Source organism: Nothoprocta perdicaria, unplaced genomic scaffold, assembly GCF_003342845.1.
Source record: "Nothoprocta perdicaria isolate Ctin4 unplaced genomic scaffold, notPer1 scaffold_83, whole genome shotgun sequence".
Lineage (NCBI taxonomy): Eukaryota > Metazoa > Chordata > Aves > Tinamiformes > Tinamidae > Nothoprocta > Nothoprocta perdicaria.
Genome location: NW_020456121.1, coordinates 2,951,468 through 2,971,965, shown reverse-complemented (window position 1 = coordinate 2,971,965; position 20,498 = coordinate 2,951,468). Strand labels below are relative to the sequence as shown.

General features: G+C 37.3%; 1 protein-coding gene across 1 annotated transcript in view; it reads right to left on the bottom strand.

The window, feature by feature from the left end:
* The window catches only part of ATF2 (activating transcription factor 2), a 31,362-nt gene extending 16,418 nt beyond the window's left edge, over positions 1–14,944 (bottom strand). Inside the window, exons 1-8 of the mRNA XM_026052028.1 lie at positions 14,930–14,944; positions 14,278–14,346; positions 11,881–11,977; positions 9,474–9,592; positions 7,971–8,099; positions 3,213–3,391; positions 2,695–2,809; positions 2,431–2,517 (exon numbers count right to left, since the gene is read on the bottom strand). Coding sequence (XP_025907813.1) covers positions 2,431–2,517; positions 2,695–2,809; positions 3,213–3,391; positions 7,971–8,099; positions 9,474–9,592; positions 11,881–11,977; positions 14,278–14,325 — 774 coding nt within the window. The 5' untranslated portion in view covers positions 14,326–14,346; positions 14,930–14,944. The remainder of the gene's footprint in view (positions 1–2,430; positions 2,518–2,694; positions 2,810–3,212; positions 3,392–7,970; positions 8,100–9,473; positions 9,593–11,880; positions 11,978–14,277; positions 14,347–14,929) is intronic.
* Between the last annotated feature and the right edge of the window lie 5,554 nt (positions 14,945–20,498).

Here is a 20,498-nt window from a genome sequence, read left to right as displayed (position 1 = left end):
TACTCCTGCCAGCTAGTATTTTTGGTTTTTTAATTGCTCTCGCTCAGTGAACCTGTTCTCACTTGTAACTGCCCCTCTGCAGATTCTTGTGCCCATGTGGTGTTCAGCAAGTCTCCTGTAGGCTGGGGGAAAGAGCACTGCAGCAAAGAAAGCCCGTCAGGAACTCCCTTCACACGATAAGCAAGCTCCCTCTCTGAAGGAGGCTGACACTTCAGACTAGAAACTTTATCAGATATAGAAATGAATACACATGTCTGATTATTAGATATTGTGCTTACTTATTTATCAGATTTCCATACATACCTACACTCCACTGAAACGGTTGAGGCACTGAAATCAAATCTTTTTTTTTTTTTTTTTATGAATACTTTATAAGGTCTCTGACTAGGCAGCCAAAAAACATGTTTTTGGCTATGGCCACGTAAACATTTACAGATGTGTAAGCTGCAGGGAGTTGCCCAACTTATACACAACAGAATGCTGCCCGGCTGATCAAATGATTCTATGAAACTGGAAATGAAGCTGGAAAACTCTTAAGCCATAAACATTTGAAAGTGTCACTCAAGAATACATTTAGGAACTGAAGGCATTTTCCCAAAGTTGTCCATACTGAAAAGAAACAAGCACTCAGCAAGTATATTCTCCAGAAGCCTTACAAATAAAGCTGTATTTGGCATGCTAGACACATGAGTTCTCTTAACGGATTTTAAAGCTTCTGGGGAGCAAAAAAAGTTTTTATTGTGTCACAGGAACATGTCCTAAATCCATTACAAAACAAATCTTCTGCAAGTTATTTTGAGCTTTAGTTTTTAAAAGTAAAATATCTACTTTACTAAAGCTCACTCAGGATTGTATATAAAGAAACATATGATGTTGTATATGCAACTCTTATTCCCAGAATAAAGTGTTACTTTTGCACTAACAGAAAGAAATTAAGTTCCTCAAACCTATATTTAAATACTTAAGCTCTGTAATTGCTAGAAAATAATGGCATTGCAATCTGATTTGATTTTGGAAATGTAGTCCTTCAAGAGACAGCATCAGAATGGAAGAATTTGATATCACAAAAACTTAAATTTTGAAAATTAGATGAAATTTCAAATTTAATAAACCACAGCATATCTGAGGACAACACACAACACGGCATAGTGGGTTAGTCTTCCTGTCAACAGCTTTTCTCTGTAAGCATCAGAGTGCTCATTAAATTGCTTTTACTATAAGGGTGACAAGAAATTAAGTTTTTTATTTTTGTGAATAGGCCCTATATAAAATTAAATGAGCATCAGAAATGTACATAATTCTGATATTCTCGAATTCTGCTCAGGCTTTATATCAGGAGACAAGAAAGGAAGAAATATTGCAAAAAACCTTTTACAGGCTCATTTAGAAAAGATAAGCAATCTCCAAAGTGCACATATTAGCTAAATTCTAACGAGAAAACTAATGAGATTGTTAAATTTTAAGTCTAACAATCTTTGTTTTCCTTTGTGTCTCGAATGATTGCTGCTTCCTTCACAAGACCCAATCTTCCCTGCATACATGTATTTTTGCCCTACATAAAAAGTTCAGAAAAAGATCACTCAGTAATATGCCTAAGCAGCTAATTTCTTGCCCAACTAAACAAAATTATTTGGAGCTAATTTCTTCTGGATTTCACAGAGTACATTTAATCACTATTAAGTCTCCTGATTCAAAGCAATGTGCCATTTCTGCCTTTCTTATATTCTTCTTTCCCAAACAGAAGATAAATTTATGCCCTATGAGGTGGTCCAATTAAGAATTTCCCCAGCTCTGAAGAGCTTCCCTTATCCATTCCCAAAGAATGTGCAGAAGCAAACCACTTCTGCCCCTAAAATAAAGTATTTTAAAAGTCATCCTGCTCAAGAGAGCAGAATGAAGAAAGACCTGAGAGCACCAGGAAAAGCCGGTGCACTGGTGACCAGCTCTTCATGGTGCTTTCAGTATTTGTGGATCACAGTATAATATTCCCACTCTACTGGGATCCTATTAATCCAGACAGCAAAATCATTAGTGTTCCTAGACTCGCTGTTGATTATGCGGTGATTTAGGAATTAAAGACAGGTAGGGAAAGAAGGTCACAGGTTAAGGTCAAGAGAAGTGATATATAAAGGAGAAGGGAATTTCCTATTTCCCAACAGGAAGAGCAATAAGGAGCTTGCTTAGGAGATCTACTTCATTTCAAAGAATAATATAAAATAAAATAAGATTGACCACTAGCAACAGAACATACACTGGATATAAGAAAAATAAATATTCAACTATTGTTTTTCTAGATTTATTAAATTTGGTACTTGGAGAATTTAGATTGTAACAAGAAGTAGCAAATAAATGAAAGCACTTGAAAAGCAAAATAATTTTATTAATTTATCAAGTAAATCTTCTTGAGGAATAATGGAGTTTTCCACTTACCAATTTAGCCTCAGACTGCACTGGCTGTGGGGAGGAAGGCCCTGGGATCCCTGGGATACTAGGCACCATGGTGACAGGTCTAACAAGCTGACCAGATAAAGTATAAAAATGAAGAAAACCTGAGTATGTTATCATAAGACAGAGCAGCCAACCACTACCCTCTGCAGCCAAAGCAGCTATCAAGCTCTTATAAAACTAAGCTCTATTCTGCACTTCAGCAAAGCTGCAACACTTTCAAATTAATAAAGCATCATGCTTACTTACTGGAACTGCTGCAGGGACATGCACATTTGAATTTGTGATTGAGGCAGGAATAGCAACAGGCATGGTTTGTCCATTAGGAAGATGTAACAGCAGAGGAAAAGGACCTGGAACTGGTCTGAAAGAAAGAATGAAGCGTATAAAAGAAAACTTGTACAGCAAGGATAAAATAAATAATGTACCAAACTTGTTATTTTAATCCTGACTGAACTTTAACTCTCTCATTCTCTCTCTCAAATATTTAGACATAATCTTTACAGCTGTAATATAATACTTACCTAGAAATAAAAATATTGAGTCAGTGATGTGGACTTATATGAATAAGAATATAGGGGACTTATAAGAATATGGGACTTATATTTCAATGTCATGAAAGTAATATATTTTGCATCTGTTGTACTGTCACATTACACTATGCATCTCAAATTTGTACAGTAATTGTAGCAAAGGTAAAGTCACAATAAGCAAGCTTGTTTCTATAATCCCTAGTGAATCTTTTTCCTAATATTCATGTAACTTACACTATTGGCCTGTTAGAAGATGGAGCCTGGGTAATAACAGTACTAGACGTCGGAGATGGTATCGCCTGCTGAATGATAACACTTGAGTCGGAACTTGTGAGCAGCACGTTGGGAACCTGCAGCGACGCAGGACGAACTATCGTCGACGTCGGCTGTGCAGTCTGTTGCAGCGACACCTCCTGAGGGAAAACAACCATCACGCAGTTGGCAAAATGCAGTTATAGATGATTAACTTAGACTGTGCAATGCACAGAGTTTAATGAGATAAGTCGGAAGATCTATAACATTAATGCAAGTAGAATCAGCTACATAAGTAAAAAATTTTTTTCAAATCTTTGAATGATTTACTTGAAATATCAAGTTATTCAACTGACATTCATCAGTTTTATAGCAAATTCTGGTTCAAAGCAATAAGGCTGCTATTACTAAGAATTCAGTTTGGATTAGTTACAGAGTGCCAAGAAAGAAACTCATGGCGCTTTCAGCACCACTGTGCTCCTGGCTGCCCTTACTCGGAATAAATGGACACCACCGTGTCCTTGTACTCATTTCAGTTTCCTTTGTACCAGATTCAAACAACAAAACCAAAAGAAGCGTACTGAAGAATAGAGAGAAAAAAAGTCATTTTTTTCTTTGACAAATTTATCCCTTAGTCATGCACCTCTCTGAACTACAGCACTATTAAGTCAAAAATACTCAGAATGTTATATTCATTGCTTGGCAAATATTCAACTATCTTGATGCAAAAGAAATGATTTAAGCATGGAAATTAAATTTCCTTGGTTGAACATAAACAGCAGAGAGAACTGACTACAATTCTTAATTAGCAATCAAGTACAGTACATTATGAACTATAATACCAGCCTTCATGGTTAATGAGAATCTCAGAATGAGTTACTGAAACGAGCGTCTGTCCTTCCAAGGAACCTTGCAACTTGTCAGGCATAACTGGTGCTTTACCTTAGGACAGGACTTTTCTCAGTTACTGGCTAAGGCAAATCAGTGGTACACAAAGTGACACTTTGTGAAAAGACTAGCTGAGACAATCTTCCCTGCTGTTGAACAAGGAGCGCTTCACAGAAAGCATGTAACCACGCCACATGCGCTACAATGACAGTCGTTTGGTTTGAAATTTGAAAATTTGAGTTTTTAATATTTACCAGCAAAGCTTTAAGTAGTAGGGTCTTAGCTATCTTAACAGATTGTTTTTCTTTATTAGGCCCACTGAACTACGAAGGGCTCGGGAAGTGCAGGTATTTAACTGTAGGGAGGCTGGCAAACTGTGTGCTTGGATAAAGGAAGGACTTCAGGTGATTAAATCTGAAGAGCCCAGAGGCTCTATTTGCCAGAGTCAATTCATTCTGTTTTTTCCTCTAAGGACCTAAAAGATTTTATTTACAGGAAGCAAGAGTTTGGGGAGAATAACAGTGAACTACATTGAGGCTGTCAAGAAAGTTTTCTTTATTCATCAGTCTAGTGCATTTACATATGTTATAATGTTAATATATGTTAATATGTTTACAATATTTAACACTACAGTTCTTAGGATGAACATTCAGTTAAAGGAAAAAAAAAAAGCATTAGGGAATGGCGAAAAAAATAGAAAGGTTTGATCTTTGAGAACAGTTGCACAAGAAAAATGAGAAGATCCAAGTGCTTTACTGTGAGAAACTAGCAAAAGATGTAAGGAGAGGATATTTGAGCAATCTAACTTTAGAAATGTTAAATCAGAAATTAGTATTGAATGGTTCTTCATCAGTTTCAGCTTCACTTTTTCCTGCCTATTCCCAGGCTAGGAATCTGATACAGGAACATCTGTCCCAACAGCGACAGCGTCTGTCTCAGAGCTCACTTTCTTGGTCTTTGTTTCACCTGGAGCATCTTCATACCTGGCAACCACATTCCTGAACAGTCACCTGGCTCTCAGCAAGCCCAGAAATTGCCCAGTCACCCACAGTACAAGTAGCCACCACAAACTCTACCTAATTTTCCTAAAAAGAGGAACAACAGCCATACATCTACATAGCTTTAAAACAAGAACATAAATTAACCTGACATTTGTATGTTCCCAAGCACTGTGATGTTGTAAAAGCCCCTCCTGCAGGAGTCTGCAGGAAGGGCACCTGTGTGTGCGTGGGTGGAGAAATAGCTACCAGAAAACAGAAGGCTGAAGAAAGAAACATGTGCTGAGAGGTGGCAAAGTCTGTCCCAAGAACTGATAAAATCCAGAGCGACAGCCCTGCTGAACCTGCACTAACTTTAGACCTGGAACAGCAGCTTGGCAGGTGCAGTAAGGGCTCGAGCAGGCAACGTGGCCTTGCAGCACAGCACACGAGGGGAGCTTGCTCTAAAAGAAGCCACTTCAGGAGATGTGTATTTGCAAGTGTTTTGCATCTAAAAGCAAATATGCAACAGTTTCCTCCTGCTATTAATAAAATCATGGAATTCAGTGTCACAACCAACACAAACTGATGAATACTGTTAGAAAACAATTGATTCTAAGGTAACTCAGTTAATCACAGAATTAGCTGTCTGGCAATGACTAAGCAACTTATTTGTGAAACCTAGCTGACAGTCCCTCTTCAAAATATTATTAAAATCTGCCAAAAATCTGAAAGTTCTCGAAGAACAAATTAGGTTTCATTTGCTGATTATTTTAAGGCTGAAAGCCTCTATTTCTAATGATGCCTTGGTCCATTCCAAGCAGAATTTCAATACTTACTGAAGTCTAATGGAACTAAGAGAACTCTCTTAGAAAACAAAGAAAAGGAATTGAGTATAATTTTAAAGACTCCGTAAGAAATTCTTTTAACAACTAGAAATAAAATCAGAATCTTCTTGCACGTACATTAACAGGCTGTAATCATTTAAAGCTACTAAAACATTCAGCCAATTAAAGGGTTATGAGTGGCATAGATTCAAAATCCAGCTATGCCCTGCAAAAATAATTTCCCTCCTTCAGGACATGTATAGAAGGAGAAGGTAGAAATCTAGCTGAGAAAACAGCACTCTGCTCACATTTCTCAACTTCTGCAGGCCACATTCAGCAGCAGCAGCACACTCCAAGCAGCACCCTCATCCTTGCTCAGCTTGTCTCTACAATCAGACATCAGAACAGCATTAAGCAGAAGCAGCTTCTCACTTCGGCACTAATACAGTGACAACACTGAAATCACATCATGAATGACATAAGTTTATAACCACTGCCAAGTATTTAGATACAATTTTCACTTGTAATGATGCTAATGAGTTATCGAACCCCTACTGTAAAATAAGAGACTAGGATTAACTCCTGCCAAAATGAGACATTGTTAACAATAAGTATTCACAGAGGAAAAACAAAGTAACCTTGGTTGGTAAACTATGAAATAAAGATGACTAAAAATTGACTATGAATTTTCATAATTGAAAATCTACAACTTGCTTCATCAAAGCAGCTCTTATATTATTTTAAATTAATTATGTATTTACATATATATTTGATTTCAGGATTGCCTTGATTACTTACTATTACTCATCTTTGCTGGCTTATAAGACTCAGTGAAGATTTCAAAAGACATATGAAATGCAAAATTTTATTAAAATGCCAGCAGTTTTCTATCACATACTTATGATTCTTCTCACACTGATACATCTTGGAGTGAGGAAAAACAGGCATATATTGAAACAAGAGAGATGCAGAGCGGCCATAAAAAAGACTTTTTCACCATGAGGACAGCCAGACACCCTGCCCAGAGACACTGGGCAGGCTCCATCCACAGAGGTTTCAAGACGAGACTGGATAAAGTCCCAAGCTACTCTCTCTGACCTCATAGCTGACACTGCTTTGAGCAGGAGGTAGGGTTAAGGACCTAGAAAAGCTCTACTGATTTAGGGCAATAAGGTAGCCAAGTCCCTCCAACACAGGCTGCCCATTAAAGCTGCACATAGAAAAGATCAACTAGGATAGACATGGTGCTTATTATGCTCTGCTCATATTTTAATTCCTAAATTAGGAACAGCAATAATTCATTTCACTGATTTGGCTAGATTTGGTGTTCTCCAAGAGAATTCCAAGTGATGAACTCTGTTCACATATCTAAGCTATCGTTAATATTAGACTGTTTATTTCTTCTTCAGAGCAGGAGTTCTAAAACTGACCTGACAGTAACATTGTCTAGTCTAGATGACACTTCAGGAACCTGGTCTTCTACAATACTCAGGTAAACACAAAAGCAGCAAATGTACATAAGAGTATTGTTTTTGAAACAAAATTATTTGGAACTTAACTTAAAAGTAGCCCATTCATCCCTCTATTTTTCACAAGATCATCTGTTTTACAAAATAATTTAGTGTAAAATAAACACAGAAATGTAGATATGAAAAGTCGTAAACTGAGATTTCAAAAGATTTTCTTTTTCTTTCGTATTTCTTAAAAAGAAATTGCACTTTGCACTTTTTCATGTGTGCTATTTCATGTAGAACACAGAGTCACTTKKYTTTTTTTTTTTTTTTTTTTTTTAAGTAGAARASCAATAWTAACRMYGATTTCCTTTCKGTGTTTGSTGGATKACYYGGGGGATGCAAAGAAATACATGTGGTGAACAAAGCTACATAAAGAATTGAAGAAATTAACTACATATCCATAGAAATCTGACAAACAAAAATATTTTCTTTCAAACATGAGAGCAGTGTAGCTATCTCAGCATGTGCAACAAATTTAAAGATCATCAGATGATTTGAAAAATGAATTCCAAGAAGAACAAAGAGAATTCTGACCTTTTCATCATTGGTAGTAGACTCTGGATGAGGTAAAGGACTATCTTGATGAGTTGTCTCAACAACAGAAGGCTCTTCAATTTTATTTCTTATAATTGGTGTTGCAAGAGGAGACAGATCTAGAGGCATCTAAGAGCAACAGTGTAAAACAAAACTAGTCACACACACACACACACAAAAAAATACTCAATACTGTGAACAACTGAAAAACAGTAGCCTCTGAGGAGCTGATGTTCAGATGATCTTGAAGCAAATATTAATCAAGTCTATTTTTCCAGCACCCATATAAATGCTAATCTTCAATACTACCTTGTCATGCAACTTCAACATGCCAGACTAAGCATTATCATTCCAAGAATTAAAAACACTATTAAAGCTTTCTTTTCCTAACAGTAACAGGAAGATAAGCAAGGAGTGTGGATATCTAAAACACTGTAAAGAAATAAAGTTAAAAAATATTTAAACCAATACTACTGGATCTGAAAGCCTCAGGTACTGCTGCATACACTGTTATGCCAAAAAGCATTAGAAGGACATTCCCTTAAAGCTCCTCTTCCACTATGCTTTTCAATGTGCTTTTAAATAATTCAATTCCTAATTTTTCTATTGAAAACGTTATTAAAGGAGAGTGAAGATTATTCAAGCGGAATCTCTGTTCAAAGACACAGAAAAGACTAAAATAAATAAACCAAACAAAAAGTATTATTTGAAGTACTTGTGAGAACAAAGTAGGTAATTTTGTCAGAAATTGATCCTAATCCGCCATATTTATAAATCTCTTGAAATCTACATAAAATTGAAACTTACATAAAATTTTGGTTATTTCATATGGCAGCTAATCAGATACTTGATCAAAGACAAAAGTTACTCGAAGGGCATATTGAGTAAATTTTTTAAGAAAGAAGTATGTATGAATTTTTAAAGAAGTGTTTGCATGTTTGGGTTCTAAACCTAGACAAACCAGGAGTTTCCCATGAGAACATGAACTTGCTAAACACATTCATTCCAAAATTTCATTCATATAGTAGAAAAATATAAATCTAAAACAGGATTTAAATCTATCATTACAGCTTACTCTAAGAAACACTTCTATATTTAAAACTATAGATATTAAAAAATAAATAGTGCTTTATACTTTTCTTTTCATATGGCTTTCTTACAGATGCACTTTTTTCTATAAAATCTTGTTACTTTTCAAATCATTTGCTTATTCAGGACCTAATGAAGTTTCTGTCAAAACTACTGAGTAACCTCAACAGATGCATAGCACACAAAGGACTAAGTCACTGTACAATTCATAAGTCAAACTAATCTTCAGAAGAATAGATCTTACATTTGTATAACCTCTGCACAACATACATAAGCACTTGGACAGTATTTATTGATACAACTTAGAAGACCATATAGAAATCAAACATTGATTTTTAAGTATTTTTTGATACCAAAAAGCTGGAATCATTGAGAAAAAGTGTTAGAAGAAAATACTCCATTTTGTCAACATACTTTTTTAATGTCATCTTCAGATGCCTTTTTAAATTCATTTTCAAAAGGACTTGCTAGTTCATTGAATAAGCCAACTTCTTCACAGTTCTTCAAGAATCTAGTTGGTGTTGGGGTCTGATCTGAAGGGTGGGGAAAAAAAGAAAAAACACAATTGTTAAAAAAAATATGAACACACTCAGGGTATTTTTTTTCCAGAAAGAAAACAGCATCAACCTATCAAGCTAATTAATCTTTTAATTAAATATGTGAGACACTGAAAGCTGGGCTTACTTTAAGGAACAGTCCAAAAATCTGATTAAAGTGAGGTTTGTTCTTTAACTTTACTGATAAGCAAGATTAAAATATCTATATATCTTAAATATTTAAGAAGTCTGTACTTAGTTTACATAAAGTTGTAAAACGAACTTGAGGTCATTACTATCTAAAATGAATTTATAATAAATGAGTGGGAATATTAACACTTTAAGCTGTCTGGCAATTGACTGCAATTACTTAACTGACTTCCAAAAACAAAAGTGCATGGAAAAGCATAAGTATTTGTGCGGGTTTGGGATGAATGGACTTGCAGTTTTCTTAGGAAGAGTTTTTTAAATACATATTTTTAAGGTTGCAGTTAAGGGAAGAAATCCTTAAAATAAATATTTATGAGTTTCTTGTTGATTTTCTTATGACATATAGAATACTATATAGAATACTATAGAACAACACACTCAAAAATAAGAACAATGAAAAGAATGCTGGTTTCTGCTTTGATGCAGTGAAGCTCAGTATGTCCTGGAATGAGTCATAAAACCTATAACCTATGATTGCGATAGCACTGCACTACAATTTTACTATCATCCTCTCATTACATTGCTTTTTTCTTTGACAGAATTACTTCCCCACTCTTAGCCAGCCAATACAATATAGCTATTGATAGGAAGCAAGCCAAAAATGGAGATGAGAAGGATTCCCTGAATCAAAAACAAACAGCACTGGTGATATACAGCATTTACATGCACATATTTAGTTTTTGTAAGCTGACATTCATTTCTGGGTTTGGTTACGGAGCAAACTTCCTCATTTCAAATGACAGAGATAAGACATGGAGACAGAAGTAATATTTATGGTTAAAAAGTCTCATATTTCTCAAAAGCGGGTTCCTTCTGTCCTGCACAAAGGCCAAGCCGGAGGGCTACTGCACCTGCTGGAAACAAGTAACAGAAGGGTGAGAAGCAGCAGAGCCCCTTACAGCACCGGGCAGAAGAGGTTTCCCTTCTGCCAGTATCGGGACACTGGAGGAGCCTGTTTTCGGGTGCCTGCTCTGGGATACCACGCTGCTGCAGTGAAGAAGCAAGCCCTACTTTCAAACAAAGATGCGGCCTTTATGAAGGAATTCAAACAGGAAACATTGAACAGAAAGCTGCTTTGACAGCTCCCTGCTAGTGTCCTTTTTCCCCTTCCCACAGAGGGAAAGCAGGAGCAGTTATTCTCAAGCACACTGAAGCAATAACAGCAAGTAAATGGTGATTGAGCACACAAAACTGCATTAATTCCTTACTAATTTAACTGAGAGTTTTTAATTGATAAGGCATACGCTGAAATACGGTTGCAAACAGAATGCTGCCGTGGCTTCATTCTCACCTCTGTTTTGACAGGTGACCTTTTTATTTAATTCTTCAGGATCACATTTAGTATTTTAAAAACAGGTAACAGTCAGCTCAAGAGTAGCATAGTTTTATCTGTCTGCTCCTTGGGAAAAGCAAAGTTTTGAAAAGCTCCTAAGTCTTTGTGAATTCTATTTAAATTGTTCTACCACTGAAAAACAGTCCGACTGTAACTTCAGAGAGTTAGCAAGTGCCATCTTCATTCAAGAACTTTGAACTTCCGAACACAAGTCTGCATTGGTGCTTACTTTTCATCCCATACAAACTAAGTTAATACTATAACTGAACACGAAAACACTGTGAGTTCAGAAGTGGAAATGCATTTTTAAAAAGTCTTCCTTCTCCTATCCCAGGTAAAGAGTAAGAATTACTGATTGAGTCTTCTGATGTTATTAAATCTATTACAAATTAAAAGACGAAGAATAACTAAGCCATAAACCTGTTTAAGTCTGGTTACAGATCATGTTAGACAGGGTCTTTAATAGCAGGTGTTCTCATATGGAAGCTTATTACATAATTTAATCAAATATTGATGATTAAAAATGTATATCAAGTCACAATAAAAGTTACTTATATACAAAACATTGGCTTCAGCTCCCAACAAAAGTCACGGACTAAGCACATGTTGTGGTCAAACACAGTAAAGAAAATCTTTTCTACTCTCTTCACAGAAAACTATGCACAATGTACAGAAAAGTACACAAAATGTATGCACACTGCAGCAGAAGAGTGAACAAACTATTAGAAAAATATATACTAACCAGCCACAATGACACTGTCATTACGAGCTGGACCAAATTTCAGTGTCATCTCATGTTTATGTTTATGGACAGCCAAGTGATCCTCGTTGGTAAAACGCTGTGGCAGAAAGTTTAAAGAAAAGTTGTAACTTTGAATGTGAACAAAGTGAGTACAATTCTACAGAAAGTAATTTTTTACAACATGTAGAATTACTATAAGCTTGCTAACAAACAACTCTCTTGTTCCTTGGTCAACAATACCAACCAAAAAACCATAAAACTCAAATAAATAATGTTCATAGTAACAACATTAGGGAAATGGCAATATAAGTACCTGCATTCATCAAAAGACCAAAATAAAATTTGAGTGCTGTTGACTTTGCTAACCATTAGCAAAGAACTATTTGCTGTAGTAATGGAGCTTGACAATGTTTAGTGATTGACTATAATTGCTTGATTTCTGTATTGTTTGCATCATCATAATAATGAAAATTGATCCATAATCACAAACATTGACTTTGCTGTATTTAATAGTGTAAAAGCCAATGAAAATATAGTTCCTTCCTTTGACTGTTCACTAGCTAACAGAAAAGACAGAACGGGAAACACCACTGCAACCATGTATACATAAGTCTTTAAGCTTAACTAAAGCTTACGGAGCTTAACTTCAAAAGCTGTCAAGATTTCAGAAGTCTCCAGTTTTGTGCATACTTTCTCCAAAAATTTGGAAACAACTTATGGAAAAAGCATTAAACATACAAACTACGTGCTGTAAAATAGATAACCTTACTCTGAATAATTTGAAGCTTGCTATGCATTTGGAATAGGGGCAAAGTTAGTTAATTGAGACAACCTAAGAAAACCAGCAAGCAAACCAAGCCACTTTTTACAAATATTCTTACAAATATTCAAATATTTTTACATATATTCTTACTTTTCCCTGGGACTTTTTGGAACCCAAATTACTTTTCTGACTGTTCCCCAATAATTTAATTTGCTCCATATACATCTTGTAACAGATACCCACTGAGTGTCATAGAAATCACTACGAAAAGCATTTTTGTGCCTACAGTTCTATGAAATATTTCAGTGAAGTAAAAAATAAAATAATTTTTAAAAAGGAGACAAACATGTGGAGCTGAGGGATTTAAAAATTCAAGCTTATTGAGAGTACATAATTTTTGTTAGAAATGTGCTTGCCATGGATTGCTACAGGACCTCTGCTATATCTCTTTATACCACATAAGGCAGAAACTCTCTCAGGCTAAGACACTTCCAGTACATCCTCTTGGCCTCACTTGGTGAGGGACGGGCTCCTCTGGAAGGGACTGGGGTTCCAGAGCCCGACTCCCTCTCTGTTCTAAAACATGAACTGACACCTGCAGGAGCCTTGTTCATTTTCAGGGACAGTAACATTTCTTTCTTCTCCTTCAACGATATCGAGGATTGTTGCAGCCCCATGATACATCTTTTAGGAGGTTTAGTTGCCAAAATCCTTCTGATAGGGATTATGTCAAGCCAGATTCAAAAACATGTGGACAAACATATTACTTAGAAGAAAGCAGGTAGGTCTCTTCTGTTACTTTGACATCTCTGAACATATCAGACATTGTAAGAAATCTTAGGCCTTTCCCATTTCAAATACAAAAGGATCCATTAATGAAACATTAATTTGTCATCCATAGTAAAACCTAAGGTCTTCAGAATAAAAATATGAACTCAAAATTCAAATAAATCTAGTATATTAACATAATGAAAAAAAGGTATCTTGCTGAATAAATTATTTATATATAAAGGCAGCAGGATGTCTTAATCTCATGCAGCAGATAAAGTAGCTTCATTCCATTTCTGGTTACTAAATTAAAGTGTTAAGACAGCTTCCTTTTAAGCAACCATCTGTTAAGAAACTCATTAGTAACTATTCTTTTCAGCTCACATTCAGCCTTCTACCTACTTTAAACAGTAAATCTATGATAGGGATTGAGCCATTTCATGGTATGCATACTGTTAGCATCTTCATATATATAAATATACATATATACACACATGCACACAGCTATGAAGTTCTATGCCATTAGATGTTTGCAATCACAGTGGGTGTAAAAAAATAAAAGTAAAGTGATAAAAAGATACTTTCCTAAAATGTTTAAGGACAGAATGACTGCAAGTTTCACAATGGCTAACATTGGAATATTCTGAAAGGCATTAGGCGACCTAATACAAAACAGTGTGCTTGCAGGGGAGAAAGAGGAGGGAAAAAAAAAAAAAGGTAAGCCTAGAAAAATTGTTTTCAGAATAATGTTTTCAAGTCAAACAGGATAATTTAATTAGTTTTTCCTTTCCTTCAGTCTCTGAAAATGTGTTTCATTGCTTCAATTCTATTTGATATTTGTTAATAACTTCAAGTCAGCTCATTACCTGGCCACATCCAGGGGCAGTGCATAAAAAGGGTTTGTCATCACTCATATTCCACAGGTCGTGTGTTACCTGCATTAAAATGAGAGCAGAAAGTATTTACAGCAGTTGCAACAAATCACCCATACATTAACATCCAAAGAAGGTGTAAATATTCCTTAGACAAGAACTTCTGCCTTTTGGCTGCCCTGAGAGCTACCTAAATACCCGAGATTCAACGACACACAGTTTCAGAGTCCTGAACAGGGATCTCAGTTGGAAAGACAAGTATCTGCATATAACACAACTAACTGCAAAATCTATCTGAAAAAGTAGCAAGGCAGCTTACTATTGAAATAAATATATAGAGAAGTAATTACCTAATTCTCACAGAAAAAGCACAAAGCAGGAGACAGAACTGAATAGCCAGGAATATACTCCAGACAGACACGAGAAAGTCATTCATTTCTTTTCTCCTGAAAGATTATCTTTAAAACAAAGTTAATGAATCGCCCTTTGTACAATCTTTTTGCAAGCAAATCCACAAAAACATGTATTTTATTAATGCTTTGGCTATACAGCTAGTATTTATTTATAGATTAAGCCATATTTAAGAAAGAAGTAATAAATATTAATGTTATTTTGCTCTGTGCTGTAGACTCAGAGACATACATACCTGCCAAATTTCACATGTAAGCTGATTTCATAGGACAAACGATCATATCCTCCTTTTCATGGCAATGAACTGCAATTGAGAGAGACGTTAATTGCAATCTCCCCGGATACCATACAACAATATATAATTTAACAATATTACACGGAATAGCCATGATTCATCCATGAAACAATGCTTTCTGGAATATCCCCTTCACTTCAACCCATCCACCAGATGGATTTTTTCTTTCCCGCACAGTGCGGAAAGCAGCCCACGTGATTACAGGAAACCATGCATGGGAGTGGGAACTTTCCCCCTAGCCATTAGGAACTCTCCACGTCTATTTCAATCTGTTGGAGGGCTAAAAATTCTGTTTATACTGGGTTCCATTTCTGGTTTACATTGGGTTCAACTTCTCTTCTTCTACTTAGCTAGTTACTGGACCTTACTGTCCTAAATCTTCCCATCAGCTTCTAGAAAACCAAACTGCATCTGCTAGTGCAGTGCAGCTGCCCTGGCAGCTCTCAAGGAGCGGGAAGGCTCCTGGGCAGGGGAAGCCAAAGGAGAGTCCCCGCTGTCTGGGGCGCTCTATCATTCCATATCGCTGCCCTTTGGAAGGAGGAAGGGGCACAGGAGACGCGCGGGGCAGTGTGAACGACCAGCGTGCAGATGCTCTGCCATCACTGACGGAAAATAAAGCTGTGCTGCAGTGCACATATTCATCTTGATGCTGTTGTCGTATCAGTAAACACGACACAGTGATGTGCCAATTCCGCTCATCACTGAAGTTCTCTTGTCTTAAGGTCAAATGATAAAGTGTGTGTGTGGGGGGGTAAGTACCAAATTGGCTAACTAGCCAGGTAATGATCAACAGCCTTAACCCATCTGTGGCTTTATCCAGTAGGAAACACAACCTAGCACTGTGCATGGGCATTTGTATATTGATCTAACAGCACTAGGTTTGACTTCTGCTTGACTGGCAAGTAAATAAGCAAATTTATCATTAAAGACAACAGTAAACAGAACAAGGCCATCTCTGTCCCAGCAGATTGGCCGTGAAGAGCAGCACGGCTTCTGAAGCTGCCCAAGCATCCTAGGAACGTGCACTGCTGGCACACTGTTGAGACAGGGAACAGCTCAAGCCAGCTTAAGCAGATGCTTTAAAAGATGGTATTGGAGCTTTAGGTGTAGGGGACATACTCTGTGCTCCTTTAACCTGGGGCAAAGGAGTTTGCCTACTGCAACTACTACCGTATTATTAAAGACAACTTAAAGGAAAAAGAAGAGTCCAGTGTCCTTGGTCATGGGCACCAAATGGCAAAGAAGCAAAAACATGCAGTGCAGGCGATCCCAAGGTGTCACTTCTAAATACATACATTCAACAGAATATGGATATTAAGCCTGAGATCACCAGCCAAGAAGTGATGAATGGCTGCTAGAAACTTGAGAGTTTTTGGCAGCAACAACACAGAGAAACATTCATTGGATGCCAAAGCAAATTGGGAACGGAGATTGTTCCGCTGTTCTTTGCAAGGAGTTCATAACCTGCCTCAAGTTTCCAAAGGAATTCAGTATTTCTTGAGCTATTAAAGTGGCGAACTTTGACTAAAAGATTATTAATGAGGTCACGGGCAAGTCTGAATACTCCCCAATTAAGGCTTTAATGTATTAGCATTGAAACTTTAGGATTACCTCAAGCTTGCCTAAAACTCTAGCAAATGCTTAGAAGCCACCCCATGAGCATATTGTCTTTGCTAAACTATGCACCATCCAGAATCTTTTCTTAATGATGTTTTTAAAATAGCAAGTAATGGAATATTTTTTAAAATAACAAATTAAATTAACTTTGTTAAATCTCAGTATTGGGTTACCAATATAAAAGGCACAGACAAATTGGGGCACCAATCTAATGCACAGACATAATATACATGTATATAGATATAATATGGATACAAGAACTGTAAGGGTATCAAAAATGGCTGACCGTATCAAAAGCCTCTTATTTCCAAGAGCAGGAAGATTCTGTTTAACATATGGGACATATGAGACACACGGAACACTTTTCACTGTACTGCTAGTGCTTGTTGTCAATCTCCGACAAGCACATAGTAACAGGCAAAGCAACTACCGCACCCAAACCATTCCCTTGGTAGTATTTTTTTCTTTTTAGGCCACTCTGTAAAGACTAATTTTTCCTGCCCGCCCATTTTCTCCTTTAAAATAGCCTTGCCAAAACACGTACATGCATATGAAGTAGATGTCTGCTTTTAGTGTGTTAGTTGTGAAGGTTTGTGAAGCTCGGGGATTTTAACATCATCTTATTTGTGGATATCAATCCTTTTTGGGGGAAAAAAAAAAAAAAAAAAAAAAAAAGTGTTGTCCTCTGGGATAATTTACTAGAAAAGGATCAGAGACAAATTCATTTCCTGGACTTTGCAATATTACTTGACTGCAGGCCACAGTCTGAAGTAGTTTTGTAAAATAATGCCTTGGAAAGAAACTCCAACCAACATCTGAGGAAAAAAAAAATCATCATCTTCAAGCACTGTAATTTTTGCACTTAAAAGAGAAAATTCACTTACATATTCCATTTATATCCAGAGCATAATAAGCCTACACAGAAACTGGATCCACGAGGATGGGAAAACCTAGGGCTTAGGTCCTGTCAAACCCGCAGGTGTTGCATTCACCTATCACAAAGGCAAACACAAAGCTTGTTCCTAGGACTGAATTAAGCTCACACAAGAGCGCAGGCCGAGGGCCAACCGGCTGTAAAACAGCCCTGGGGAACCTCGAGGTGCTGGCGGCCAGGAAGGCGTCGGCAAGGCAGCAGCGAGCAGGGCTACCCGCGTGGATGGGGCTCACTGAGCAACCCCTGCGCCCCAGGCAGGGCAAGGGGGGACTGCCCTCCTACACCGGCACCTCCACAGCTACAGCGGGAGCCCCGAGGATAGCACAGGCACTGACAAACTGGAGCGCCCTGCAAGGGTCACTCAGCACAGTTTGGGGGCTGGACTACGTGGCAAATGAGAGGAATGTTTGGGAGCTCTGTTTGCTCAGCCTAGAGAAGGAATGCGAAGGAGGAATATTGGCTGTCCTGCACTGCCTAATGCATCACTCCAGAGAACACAGATCCAGGCTCTGAGGGGCGCACAACAGAGAAGAAGAGATGTTGACAACCACAGCAAGGTATTTACAAGCAAATGTAAGGGAAAAAAATAACAGTGGGGATAACCACTGGGTTATCCAGAGGCTGTGCAATCTCCAACCTTGCTGCCACAGAACTGAAGTGGACAAGACACTGAACAACACAGCCCAATTCTCACATCTGCCTTGTTTAGAGCAGGGCTTTGCATAACATGATCTCCAGACTCCTAAACTATACTATACCATAAAGACATCACCACAGCTAGAAACAGAGGTGAGCAACAACAAAAAGAACTCGGACTTGGGTCAAGTTCTGACAGATTTAAATGACTTAGGTGGTTAACTTTACAGTTGACCACATAAAAGTGTAGCTGTCAGGCAGAAAAATCCATCTTTTGCTTTTGTCTGCTCTTTTCTTTCTGGATTGTTTATTGCCCAAGACAAATAAGAAACAAGACTACCATACAGAGGACACATTTTCAGGAGAGAAGTTTGTGATTACGTTATCCTAGCTTCAAAAGGTTACTAGTAACCATCTGCTCCACAAGACAGAATATCGCAATTAAAGAGAAACATAAAAATATTCTTTTCCCCTAAAACAAAACAAAACACTTAGACGCCTTCTTGACCAAAATGTTACCTATCCCATCAAATGAGAAATTAAGTATGCAAGGAGCCAATAGCTACCATTACTTAGCATTATAGCCAGTTTGAATTGTAACCCAGGTACAAGCAAATATCAGTTCAACAGCAAAAGAAAAAAATACCCCACAACCTGACCTAATTCAATCTGAATATGAAACTTCTCCCTTGACATTATCTCTTTAGATAATCTCCAGATTTCAAATAAATGTTCCCTAATGCAATCCACAGTGCTACATTTTTCTACAAATCTTCCTCATCTAAGTAGCTTTCAGTAGTAAAATAAGCCCATGGATTATAGTCGTGTGGTCTTCTGAATTACCCTGATCAGATCTGAAGAAAACATCAATTTATCTTGGCAGTTTTGTTTGCCGTTTCCCTCATTCACTCTATACTTCTACACCACGCTAAGATACTTTCACGTACATTCTTATTTAAAACGTCATAAGCCTGTCCTACATCTTATCCCCCTATTTTGAGAAGAACATAGTGCAGCACAATATATAAGTATGTATGTTCAAAATATAAAGACCATTAAAACAAAACAGGGCTGCAAATAATTTACTAAGATTTAGCTATTTCATTTAATAGAATTGTTTCAAATGTTGTACACAAACAGCTTTCAACAATCACTTTACTTTCTTATATATTTGGAACATTAAGTACATATTCTGAAAACTATTACTGCAGGCTTCAAAGCTTGCCTCGAGAATACCCTCCTGAAGGCTGGTAATGGGGAATCACGCTCTGACTTAATGAACGCTCTGCAGGCTGCTTCTGGGGAAGCATCTTCCACTTTTGCTTATTTCCCTACATGTCAAGAGCCACAAAAACACAGTGGACACTGAATCCCCAAAGCTTTTTACTAAGCATTTGAACACTTGCTAAAAGTGTATACATGCAGCTTGAGAGTTCCTTAAAAAAAGAACAAAAACAAAAACTATGAGCAGTATTTAAAGGATGCAGGTTTCAAAGCCGTCAAGGAGGAAACAGGGAGATTTTACTTCCCGGCTGCCACTTCAGTGCTCACTAAAGCGGCTGCTCTGCTTCCTAGAGGACACAATGTGTTCCAGAGAGTTCTGGGGAAGGCTCAGGAAGCCAGAGCTGCCTGCAGCACTTTGCTCCATTTCCTCCTCAATAAGAGTCCAATTTGTAACACTTTTGGCTGTTACTAGTTAACTGTTTGTAACAGATGTCTATGACAAACAAAGACAAACGCATAAGTGGCATTCTCTAAGTGAGAAGACAGGAGCAAGAAGGAAAGGAAAAAGGAATTAATCTAACAGATTCAAATGAGAACAAGAACTGCAGTTGCCCAGAGAGTCTCGTGTGCAGAAACAAAGCAATTAAGTTATTCCAGCCCTGCTGAAGGAACGGGCTTTTAGGCATAGGAGGGTGCAGGGCTGGTAAACAGGGAACACAGGCAGAAAACACCCAGGCCTGACATTCCCTGCTGCCTGGGGAGGGCAGCTTCTGCTTCAGATGCTTGGCTTAAATATTTTTCAGAGGCACCTTGGTCTTTGTCTTAGTGAAAATTCATGCTATGTAAACACAGCTTCTAGAGTTAAGTGAAAGGCATATGAACCTTTGAGAAGAAACATCCAGGGGCAATACTTCCCTGATATGTTAACAGCTTGCTTAAGATGACAGAAAAATAAGTTGTGGAAGGTAAATCCTACTATGCTGAAAAGTTTTATAACTTTGATCACTCTAAGAAACATTAGAAATCCAGTCTCATTTTATGGCACAATTTCCAGTAAACTCAAAATGAAAAAAGGACTAACAGAAGACTAATGCTTCC